The 12,715-nt window shown below is 43.4% G+C and overlaps 1 protein-coding gene and 1 pseudogene across 2 annotated transcripts in view; one reads left to right on the top strand and one right to left on the bottom strand.

The window, feature by feature from the left end:
* Positions 1 to 10,660, bottom strand: part of Rprd1a (regulation of nuclear pre-mRNA domain containing 1A) — a 49,739-nt gene extending 39,079 nt beyond the window's left edge. The window contains exon 1 of one of the 2 annotated variants that reach the window (XM_032885329.1): positions 10,413 to 10,660. In XM_032885329.1, the coding sequence (XP_032741220.1) occupies positions 10,413 to 10,563 (151 nt within the window). In that variant the 5' untranslated portion in view covers positions 10,564 to 10,660. The remainder of the gene's footprint in view (positions 1 to 10,412) is intronic. The other variant, XM_032885328.1, reaches the window with a different exon arrangement.
* LOC116884879 lies at positions 2,650 to 10,087 on the top strand (annotated as a pseudogene).
* Positions 10,661 to 12,715: the final 2,055 nt, after the last annotated feature.

The raw sequence follows: 12,715 nt of genomic DNA, 5'->3' as shown, positions 1-12,715 counted from the left end.
ATAGACTGAGACCTCTGAAACCATGGACTCTAGTAATACGTTGCCAAGAGTATTTTATCACAGGGATAGAAAGTAAACTATAGCTTCCACCTGCTTCCACACTACTTTGGTACAACATTATGCCTGGAAAAAAAAGCAAAAGTGCATGTGTTTACGGATTCGTGCCCAACAGGGAAAGATGGAAAGTGAGAGGACAACTGATTTCATTTTGGATGCTACTTAGGAAACTGGTAACAAAACAAGGAGGCTATACACTGCAGAGAGGAACTGTCAACAGAGCATGGGCTGGGGAACAGGAAAGAGAGAACATGGAAGACACTCACATTCAAGTGTAAAGTGGTAGTGTTCTTTTTAAGACAAAACTCACTTAACAAAACAATCATATTAAGACAATAAAAGTAACCATATTCTATAGTGGTTAACACATACATAAATAATTCTGGTGGTCAGCATGGAAATGGCCCCCTTAGCTCACAAGGAACTTCCTGGAGTAGGTGTGGCCTTGTTGGAGGAAATGATACTGGGGATGGGTTTGAAGTCTCAGAAATTCAAGCCAAACTTGGTGGCTCACTGTCTCTTCCTGTTGCCTGCGGACCCAGATGTAGAACTCTCCTCTCCCTCTACAGCACAGTGTCTACCTACATGCCACCATGCTTCTCACATGACAATATGGACTAAACCTCTGAACTGTAACCTGACCCAATTAAGTGTGTTCTTTTATGAGTTGCTGTAGTCATGATGTCTGTTCACAGCAATCAGACTCTAGGACATGTAACCAGCACTTCTAGGTAGTTCCAATACATTTTCAGTTCTCCAAAGACCCAACATTCCATTTCCTTCCTCCCTTCACACCCGATCCTTCTAGTTTTGTATTTCATATGAACAGAACTATCCAGCATGTGGTCTTCTGTGTGAGGCTTCTTCTTACTTTCCATGATGCGTGCACGGCCCGTCCATCCTGCTGTATGCATCAGCACTTTCTTCCTTTTCATGGCTGAATGTAATGAGATCCATTTCTTCAGTAAACGTAAACATCACATTTGTTTACCTACTCATCTGGTGGTAGAAATTCCGGTCCATGATTAAGAAAATCACTGAGTTTGGGGCTAGAGGCTCAGAACTAAGAGCCCTTGCTGCTCTTACAGAGGACCCAGACTGAACCAACACTAGGTTGCTCACAACTGCTTTCAATCCCAGCACCAGGGGATCTAGTGCCCTCTTCAGGCCTCCACAGGGATCTGCACCCACGGGAACACACCTTTTTTATTATTATTTTTGGGGGAGGTTGTTGTCATTTGGTTTTTGTTTTGTTTTTCAAGACAAGATTTCTCTATGTAGCTCTGGCTGTCCTGGAACTAGTAGACCAGGCTAGCCTTGAGTTCAGAGATCCTCCTGCCTCTACCTCGCAAATGTTGGAATTAAAGGTGTGGGCCACCACCACCTGGCTCATAACTTCTTTAAAAAAAAAAATCTAGGGGCTGGGGATTTAGCTCAGTGGTAGAGCGCTTACCTAGGAAGCGCAAGGCCCTGGGTTCGATCCCCAGCTCCGAAAAAAAGAACCAAAAAAAAAAAAAAATCTAAAAATTCATCTAGTTATGAGTGTGTTAAGGTATACAGCAGAACTAGTGTCATCTAAACTATCAGCTGACTAATATCTGTTTAGACAACTCTCAGAGTAACACTCAGGATATACAGAGAAAGACACAGCCATTAACTGTGAGAAATCAATCGGCTCGTGGGATTAGCAAACACGGTAGGACCCCGTATCTGTAGCTGACAAACTAGAAACACAACAAAGCCAATACTGTAGATGCAGTTGAGTCTGAGTCAGGAGTGCTCAGTGTTCTGAAGGCTGTGGTCTGCAGGCTCACGCTGAGCAGAGAGATGTGCCTGTTCAAGTTGAAAAGCAGGGAAAAACACTGCCCAGGGATAAGAGCATAAGCTCTTGCAAGACTAGGGATCCGTTCCCAACACCCACATGGTGGCCTCACAATAATTCATTAACTCCAGTTCCGGGGATCAAACACACTCTTGACCTTCATGGGCACCAAGCACTCATGTGATACACAGACACATGCAGGCAAAATACTCAAACTTAAATCTTTAAAAAAAAAAAAAAAGTAGGGAGGCCTTGTCTCAAACAAACAAACAAACAAACAAACAAAGATAATACCTTGTATCTTCAGAGTGCCAGAAACTCTGAAGACTGAGGCAATAAGACTGCCAAAAGTCAGGTATTGCCAAAAGTGAGACAGACAGACAGACAGACAGACAGACACGATAGAGCCATGTTACAGCAAGACTATTAACTCAAAAACCAATACTTTATAATATAATATACTTTGAAGAAAACTGGGTGTATCTGGTAGTTTGAAATACAGTCCTTGACTACTCAAATAAATTAAATTTTTTTAAAGACTAATCTATAAAATTGCTCGTAGGAGATAGAGACAGGAAGATCAAGAATTCATGATCATCCTCAGCTACAGAGCAAGTAACTCAAGGCCAGGCAGAGTTACAGAAGACCTACCTACAAATAAATAAGAAATGAAAAAATTTAAACTACAACCTAGGAGCAAAAGCTAGATTCACACCTTCCTTCTTTCTCTACATTGCCTGCGAGGTGGCTGCCATCTGTTGTGTGGCATCATGGCTGCCCTTCAGCCTCTGGGGAAGCCCAAGATCAACAAAAAGAGGACCAAGAAGTTCATCAGGCACCAGTCAGACCGATATGTGAAAATTAAGTGAAACCGGCAGAAACCCAGAGGCATCGACAACAGGGTGCGGAGAAGATTCAAGGGTTACCAGAGTAACAAAAAAGCCAAGCACACATTGCCTAGAGGCTTCTGGAAGTTTCTGGAGCACAATGTCAAGGAGGTGAAAGTGCAGCTGATGTGCAACAACTCTTACTGGACTGAGACTGCTCACAATGTGTCCTCCAAGAACTGAAAAGCCATCATGGAAAGAGCAGCACAGCTAGCCATCAGAGTCACCAATCCCAAACGCCAGACTACACAGCGAAGAGAATGAAGAGATGGCATGTGTGCCTGTTGTGTTCAAATAAAACCACAAAAACTGCCAAAAAACAAACAAACAAACAAAACAAAAAAAACAAAAACCCCCTAGTATCACCTATGATGTTTACAGACAGCACACTGCTGAGCTTTACTGAACCGTCTCTGAATCACAGCTATGTTCCTAAACTGGACCACAGTGCTACTGCTACAATACAAACCACTTTTTTAACTTGCTAAAACACAATTTTTTTTTCAGTTTAATTCTGATTAAAAAAAGAATAAATGAATGACTGTGTGGAGTTGAAGTGGACGATGTCCTGAAAGCCACGAAAATCCCAGTGTGGCACCAGTGCCTAAGAACACAGACCAGCAAGGGACACACAGTGGAGAAGCCCATGAACGGCGCATATAAAATGCATGTTTCCCTTCCTTCCTTCAAAGCAGAAATTATGAACTGGAAATGTCCCATGAAAACGTCAATGGCAAGTACCTACATTCAGATGACCAGAGTGACTGAGGACAGAGAGTGGCAAAGCATTTGCTGCAAGGCAATGAAAGAAAACAAACATTTAAAGCGATAGTAAAAATCTGTATTCTTAAACCAGTTTCTAGCGGGGCTGGAGAGATGGCTCAGCGGTTAAGAGCACCCGACTGTTGGGGCTGGGGATTTAGCTCAGGGGGAGAGCGCTTACCTAGGAAGCGCAAGGCCCTGGGTTCGGTCCCCAGCACCGAAAAAAAAAAACCAAAAAAAAAAAAAAAAAAAAAGAGCACCCGACTGCTCTTCCAGAGGTCCTGAGTTCAATTCCCAGCAACCACATGGTGGCTCACAACCATCTGTAAAGAGATCTGATGCCCTCTTCTGGTGTGTCTCAAGACAGCTACAGTGTACTTATATATAATAAACGAATAAATCTTTAAAAAACAAAAGCAAAACAGTTTCTAGCAAAGTCTACTCACACTAACAAACTTTCAGTGTCCTCAGATGTCCTAAACTAAGCTAGGCCCCTCACAGTTAGTACTCAGCAGCAGAACCCACTTCTCTGTCTGCCGTGTGAGCTTCATGGAGACAGTTGTGCATTAGATCTGCTCAATCTTCTCAGTCCAGTAAGAAGACCGCACAACAATTTACCCAATAAAGTGTACATTTCAAATGAAAAATTCATTTGTTAAAAAAAAGATTAAGGCTGGGGAAATGGCTTATGCTTGGTATGTAACCTGAATCCAATCCCCAGAACCATGAAAGTCAGGCAGTGCACCCAAGCTACAGGAGGCAGAGTCCTAGAGCACACTGGCTAGCCAGCTTGGCCTATTCAGTGAGCCCCGGGTGAGACAGACGATCTCAAACAAGGGGCTGGTTTCTGAGAAAGGACATCGTCTTCAACCTCTGCCAGTGACATGTACATACACAGGTTACACTTACATCCACGCCCACGAACACACATAAGAAATCTTTACTATTATATAATACATTATGCATACGTGTACTTACATGGGCATGTGTGTTCTTCAGTGTTCAAGGGGGAGGTCAGAGGACAATTCTGTCCACCATGTAGGTAGCAGAAATATAACTCAAATCATCAGGCTTGGTAGCCAACACCTTAATCTACTGAGCCATTTTATAAGTCCTTTCCCCTAACTTTGTTAAACCTATAAAATTATACTTGTTTGCTTAATGTAAGAGCACATGCTTATTTTTACTAGAAATTAAAGCTAACTTCCATAACCAGAAACAGAAACAACAAAAATCGCCATTTTGAAAAAGTACATGTCACAGGGAATAAAAAACTAAAGATTATATTACAAAGCAGAGGGAAATTTCAGTAGAGAGGAATTGGTATTTTAGAAGGAGCATGTCTGCTTAAGGCACAGCAATGCATCTTCTGCATTATCTAAAGACCAGTTTATAGGAAATACAAATATTCCTTAGAAAATAGTCTGTGGGTCCCTTGGGATCTTCGAAACCTGGGGGTTAATGTGGTCAGAACTACCTTTACAATAAAGCTAAACTCCTCTCCATCTTGTCCTCCTCTTCTCACACACATCACACCAGGAGGCCCTGAACTGCACCCGCAACATCGCAAACAACAGCACAAACAACAACGCAGAGTGTTCACTCCTCTGCCTGACATTCTTTTAGAAAACACACTTTCATCAAAAACACTTTGTTACACAAAATCAATTTGGTAATTTCTAAATACTTAACAAATGTAGTGAATACAAATATACACCCCACTCTAAAAGAAAGAAAACCTAGCATGGAATTATAAGATTATAATCCCAGCCCTTGGGAGTCAGAGGCAAGAAATTAAGGAATTTAGGGCCAGCCTAAACTGCCTGAGATTGTTGCAAAAAACAAAATCTTAAATTTAAAATAACTTGTGCTAGTAAAGGGATCCTCAACTCAAGAAGCCTGGAAAATGCTGACCCTAGCTAGAGGGTACAAACCGTGAGCAAGCAATGTGGCTTATCTGAATAGACCAGTAAGAGAGCCACAGAGAGAGTAGGAAAGTAACAGTAACCTGTAACAACCACAGAGAGAGTACGAAAGTAACAGTAACCTGTAACAACCTTTTGATACTGAGCCAAAGAAAAACGGGAGGCAGTGGAAAGATGACCAACAAATACTGGCTGCGTATATGCATATTTGTTAAAAAATTAGCATTTGGGGGCTGCAGAGACGGTTCATCAGATAAAGATGTTGCCACCAAGCCATGGTGGATGATTTCCAGAGACTGTCCTCTGACCTTCACAAGGGTGCCATGGCAAACCCAAACACACACAAAGATGAAGGAAAAAACAGGCTAACATGTTTTAAGTGTCAGTAAAGATTATCTGTTGAAGCTGGGTGATATCTACATGGTGTTTATATTTATGTTTCATGATCTGCTTTTCTTTTTTTTTTTTTCTTTTTTTTATTTATTTATTTTTTTTTATTTATATGAGTACACTGTAGCTGTTTTCAGACACACCAGAAGAGGGCATCAGATCCCCATTACAGATGGCTGTGAGCCACCATGTGGTCCTGGGATTTGAACTCAGGACCTCTGGAAGAGCAGTCAGTGCTCTTAAGCACTGAGCCATCTCTCCAGCCCCCATGATCTGCTTTTCTTGATCAGCCTACAGGTTGATGATTTAAATTTCCCATCCCAAAAAATGTTACAAAATCACTTTATATTAGTTTATTCCTGAAAAGGAATATAAGTGAGGAAAAAGTTTTGTAGCTACAATTCAACAATATCTTCAAAGATATAGTTCATATGAGAATATTAATTATTTTTAACTATGAAAACTTCAGTGGAAACTTTCAATTCTAACTCCAAAATACAAACAATTAACATTATCACACAACACAGAAAATTATCAATTTATAACAGAATCTCTTCAGAGACATATACATATATTGCTGTTTTTTGAAGCAAATGCTGTTTCTAAAACCAAACAAATCAGAACACATAATACACAATACTTATTTTAACAATGTCATTTCTTGCAAATCTAAAGCATTATCTGTGAATACAAATTCAACAAATACTTAAGGACTTCTATCAAGACAACAGGTTGAGCTAAAAATTGAAACAGAAAAACCTAAAGGAACCCATTATCCACTTCATACAAACGTACCACCACTCCCCACCTACAACACCAAATAACAGAGCAACGTTTCCTGTGGATGCTCACGTGCTGCAACAGGTAAGGATCCTAGAGCTGATGAGCAAAACTGGATGAAGTGGAAGGGCACTCAGGTGAGCCTTCCCTAGGCTGAGGAAAGAATGTGCTGGCAGACTAAGCCAGCCCACTGTGAATTACTTAGTTACCACTGCCAGGGTAATGGCAACTAACTTGGAATACGGTGCTCGGTGCTCGATCACTGCTTTTCACAGTTTAGGTCAGCCAGACTGGACTTGAACTTTTAATTTACCTACCACAGCTTCCCAAGTTGGAATTGTAGGTAAGTATGACGTGACCAGAGATAAATGTATCCTCTGTAACTGGAGGTATATGTAAACACTAGATTCTGCTCATGTTCTAACTTCTCTAAATGGCAAATTGGTCTGTACCTGACTGTTTAACTCAAGATCTGGTAATTTCTTAATTCGGTTATGCTGTTTCACATACTCAGGAATGCTCAAGATTTTGACACTGTAACATACTGTCATCTACTAAAACTCACAGGCAAGAACCATGCAATAGGGGGCTGCAAAGATGGTTCGCTAGTTAAGAGCAATTGTTGCAGAGGACGGGAGTGTAGCACCCTACAAAGTGGCTCACAACTATCTGTAACTTCAGTATCAGAGGAGCGGCCTCTTATGGCATCCTTGGGCACTGCATGCACATGGTGCACATATATAAATGCAAGTGAAAGAAACACTCATACATATAAATTCAGTAATTAAAACCACTACACAATAGGGCTGGGATATGACTCAGTGGTCATGAGCACGATCTGCTCTCGCAGAGTTGCACTCACAGTGCTCACAGCCATCTATTCCTCCAGTTTCACGTTTCAACACCCTCTTTGGGCCTCCTCAGACACACAAATGGTACACAGCATACATGTGTACCCAAACACACAAAAATTTTTAAATTTTTTTCTAAAGAATGGTGCAACAGAATGACCAAAGAACAACAAAACCATTCATTAAAAAAAAAAAAAAATCAATACTGTCATGGTCGTGACTATACTTAGCCTTGACTGGATGGTGCCCAGAATGCACACAACTATATCTAGGTCACTGATTAAAACCAAAAACCTTGCTGGGCATCACTAATTTTCGTGAATGTCACAATTTAAAGGCCGTCTTCTAACTACAAGAATGTCTCTTTCTCCTTTTTAAGGGCTGGGAACAACTCAATGGTCTTCTCTCCTTACTGTACAGGACCCAGACCACGCGTCCTCTTAACTTGCTACGGTTTTGTTTATCAACGTCAGCATGCTCATCTCTTACAGCACAATGCTAATGGCAATCATTTAACTATTTATTGTGAACTAGGAGACTATCACTGCAGACGATATTTTAAGACTGGGGCTTATGTTGGTTATGAATAAAACAATATGGTGTGCAAGACCTTGGGTTCAATCCCCCAGAGTATACACCCCCAAAAGTAAAAGATTTTTCCATTTTTGTGATAAGGTTTAACACACAATTCTGTGCCCATGAACTCTGTTTCAGAATAGATCCCTGGTAAGAGATATACATATATATATATATACACACATATACATATACATATATAATATATATAATGTATATATTATATATATTTTACACATACATAATACACACGCGCGCACACACACGCGAGCGCGCACACACACACACACACACACACACACACACACACTCAACATCACTAGGTCAAGTTCATCTCTAAAGCAAGTATACCTCTTTAACTCTTCCACCAATCAAGTAGTGTGGTGAATGTTTCTCACCCCACCTAGCTTATCACACTTTTTAACTGCCACACTAATCAACCATTGATATCAATAGTCTATTTTTTTCTAATTACTGTCACTGACCTTTTCAGGTTTCTTCACGCAAGAAATGTATAGACAATATTGTCACTTTTCTATTGATTTTCTTCTTGTCTCAGCTCTGTGTAGGTTGCATGTGTTTATAAATGCTTCCCTCCCTACCATAAACCCTTCGCTGACTTTGAAATTTGACTTCTCAAAATTCACAACTACTTCCTAAGCCCTACTAGTTTCTCAAAGCTTTTGATCCCTCAGCTGAAACCCTCACTGGACACCAATCCATGTAATCAAACCGAAAGTGTGAACAGTAGCTCAATTCTTTTTTCAAAAAGTTACCTTTTTAACCACAGCAAACACATGAGACAATCTATCCTCCACAAGTACCCATGTCCAAGTAAGAACACCAAGCACATACAAACACTCAGTATAATAAGAAGGGGACTGGAGAGATGGCCAAGAAAAGCACTTGGAGTTCAACTCCCAATACTCACATCAGTAGGCCCACAATTACTTGTAACTCCAGTTCTAGGAACCTCAACGCCCTCTTCTGGCCTAGACATGCACTTGGCACACAGACAGCACACATATTAAGGCAAACAATCGTACAGATAAAACTATCTTTTAAATGTAATAAAAATAAGTTAAAATCCAGACAGACATACTATATAGGAAATCCATGCAGATGTCTGAAACAATAAAGAACAGTGCCACGATTCCATGATATAAGAATTAAGATACAATTCAGATTAAGCCAATGAAAACAGACAGGATCTCACTATGTAGCCCTGGCTGATCTGGAACCCACTTTGTAGATCAGAAAGACCTGGAGCTCTGAGCCCATGTGCCACCACACCAGGCCACCAATACCTTCCTTATGTTCTGCGTGTCTAACACAAACTAGCTCTTTACAGATAAAGTTTCTCAGCACGGATGAACTGAATTCTTTTGTTTGTCAGTGATCGAAAGACGTGTTCAAAAAAGTTCACTTCACTTTGGGGATCACTATTAAAATTTTGTAAAACAAGGACTCTAAACTAAAGGATCCTTGGGTTAGTAACTCCTGTCATTTTCAGGTAAGGAATTTACAATCCAAAAGCTAAAAGAAACATGCCAGCCAAGATTCTCTTTCCTGCCAAGAAAGGGCGAGCAAGTTGATCTATCATAGAAAGGGCACAACAACCAACCCCATGTACCTTTTTCCTTCTCCTATCCTCCATGAAAAACTACAGGATGAGAAAAACGCCGACTGAGTGAATTTCCGACTCTTGCCAGATGCTAGGCCTAAACCTCGATACTGACTCAACGTTAGATTATAGAACTTTTGGTTATTTATACTTTTAGTCTGTCATTGCGGACCAAGCCCCGGCTCTGTGGGACGCATCATCAGATGAACGAAGAGGCGTACACCACTCCCCCGTCCCACAGACCCCTCGACAGTACTAGCAAGCCGTGGCGGGGAGCGCGGAAGGGACGCGCAGAGCCAGGGCTAAAAGCCGAGCACCAGGAGCACGACTCGACAGTCGGGTGGTTCACTGAGTGCCAAGGGCAAGACGCCGGGAGCCCGGGAAAGAACGCGGGATCCAGGAAGCCGGGGTGAGGCGCGAGATGCCAGGAGCCCGGAGTGTAAAACGGGGAGCCTGGGGCAGGGCGCGGGATCAAGGGGCTCCGGAACATTACCCGGAACCTAGGGGAGGTCGCAGGGAGACGGAGCGGGAAGCCAAGGATAGAATCACCAGAAACCTGGGGAACACTGAGGAGCCCGGGCTGAACTCAGGAAGCCTGCTCAAGGGGAGTTGGAGGTGGGGAAGCTAGGCACCAGGGGAAAGACTGAGGAACCTGGAGCAGGATCCTGGATCCAAGAACCCAGGAGCGGGGTAGGACCGGGAAGCCCGAGGTAGGACATGCGCGGCGGGACCGCTCACCTTTGCGTAGCTCCCGCTCCCACACCGTGACGATGGGCCGCGAGTGTTTGCGATGGTGGATGAGCCACAGGGACAGGGTCTGCACGCTCTGCTGCGAGTTGCTCAACTCGGACAGCTTCTTCTCCAGCGCCGCCTCAGAGAAGGCGGACATCCCTCCAAAACCACGTTCGCGCCGTCCCACGCCGTGGAGCTGAGGGGAGGAGAGTGTCGCCGCCCTCGTCGCCGCCTCGCCCCCACACCCCACCCTTCCCCACGCCCTCACCACTACCACCCCCGAGTCCGAGGCTGGTCGCAATCTAGCAAGATGGCGCCCAGCCGGCAGTGACGTCACACATCGGGCCCTGCCCCTCGCGCTGCTCTCCCTGGGAAAGGAGCCGCCGCCTGGAGGCGGGAGTGGGAGCGGAAAAGGAAAAAACAATAGAGGAGTGGAGAAAGGGGGCGGGGCGGGGCGGGGCGGGGCGGGGCCAGCATCCTCGGGCGTGGCCAGGCCCCCTGCGAGCTGTTCTGGGCTTTCTGAGTCTGCCTTGTTTCTAGGGAAAAAGTGTTCTGCTACTTTAACTGTAATGACAGAGCTCTGAGCAGGTTTGTACGTTGATATAAGTTGATGTAGCCACTTTGGAGGACAATTTGCATAAATGATTACATTAACTATCTCATAATCCTGTCAGTGGTGGGGGCCAGTTTAGGTAAGATAGTATAAAACCCTATCTAAAAGTAAACTGGGGTTATAGCTTATTTGTACATTTGCCCAGCATTCATGAGACCCTGGGTTCAAACCTCAGTATGGTAATTAAATAAGCAAATATACAAATGTGTGTCCCTACCTCAGTTGGTTGAGTTCTGGCCCAGCAGCCTAGCATACAGGAAGTTCTGCCTTCCCCAGCACTGCAAAATCAACCTAGCCATCCACAATCCAATGCCTGCAATCCCAGCACTTGGGAGTTGGGGGCAGAAGAATCAGAAATAAGCTCCATAGTGAGTTTGAGACCAGCTTAAGATAATGAGAGCCTGTCTCAAAAAAGGGGGTAGGAGGCTGGAAAAATGGTTCTGCAATTAAGAGTGTTAATTGATTTTGCAGAAGACCTGATTTCAATTCCCAGCATCTACGTAGCTCTACATAGCATCTACAACCCCAGCTCCAAGGAATCTAACACTGTCTTCTGGCTGCCTAGAACACTGTAGGCATGCATATAAAAATGAAAAATCAAAACAAGGGCTAGAGAGATGGCTCAGTGGTTAAGAGCAGCGACTGTTCTTCCAGAGGTCCTGAGTTCAATTCCCAGCAACCACATGGTGGTTCACAGCCATCTGTAGTGGGATTCGATGCCCCTTTCTGGTATGTGTTAAGAGAGCAACATGTGAACTCATATACATAAAGTAAATAAACAAATCTCTTAAAAAAATCAAAACAAGAATCAGATGGGCATGGTGGCGCATACCTTTAATCTCAGTACTCAGGAGGCAGAGGCAGATGGAACTCTGTGAGTTCCAGGACAGCCAGGACTCTACACAGAGAAACACTGTCTTTAAAAAACAAACAAAAAAACCACAAGAACCAGTTTAACTCACCCAAGGGATCCACAAGGTTTGGCTGGTTTTTCCTTTCCAGACTCAGCTATTGCCAACTTCGAATGATGGTTACCCTTTCAAGACTGTGAACACCGGTCATCATTACTCTGTGGCCTGCCTAGGCCAAGTCCTATCCTCAGTACTTGCTTTTCCTGATTCTCCAGGTGTCTTGAATTTCAGAAGCCCAGGACCTGGAAGGCACTTTGGGTCCTCGATGCTAATTGCCAATCTTCCTGTTCCCAGGGAAGAGTGTGCATGAGGAGTCCACAGTGTGCCACTGGAGACATGGGTCATGACCTTCCCGACTTCTTTGTTGTACTCTGCACACATGTAAGAGCACACAGACCCTGAAGACTTTGACTACATGAGCTACAGTATGTGTATGTGTTTGTATGTATGTGTGTTGTGTGTAAGCTGTACAGGATGTGTATGTAACCTGGCCACACATACAGATGGGATCCAGGCTTCTGCACAACACTGAAGAAGGAATGGGTGATGGCTCCCTCTAGGCATTTTCTTACCATCAGAAAGCTGTCCAATGTTCCTGTGCGACCGCTTCAAGCTCATAAAAAAATGAGGCAGGGACAAAGCTCTTGTAAGGCGGTAGAGCGGGAGAAGGAGGGAGAAGGAAGATGGAGACAGAGAAAGATGACCTAGATCTGGGTGGTCTTGAATTAATTGCCAAGGTAGTTGGGATGGATTTCTGCAGACAAATTTATCTTATCTAGGTGGGC

This window comes from Rattus rattus, chromosome 15 (genome assembly GCF_011064425.1).
Source record: "Rattus rattus isolate New Zealand chromosome 15, Rrattus_CSIRO_v1, whole genome shotgun sequence".
NCBI classification, from domain to species: domain Eukaryota; kingdom Metazoa; phylum Chordata; class Mammalia; order Rodentia; family Muridae; genus Rattus; species Rattus rattus.
The sequence above is the reverse complement of the archived record's forward strand: the minus strand, read 5'-3'. Positions and strand labels throughout refer to the sequence as shown.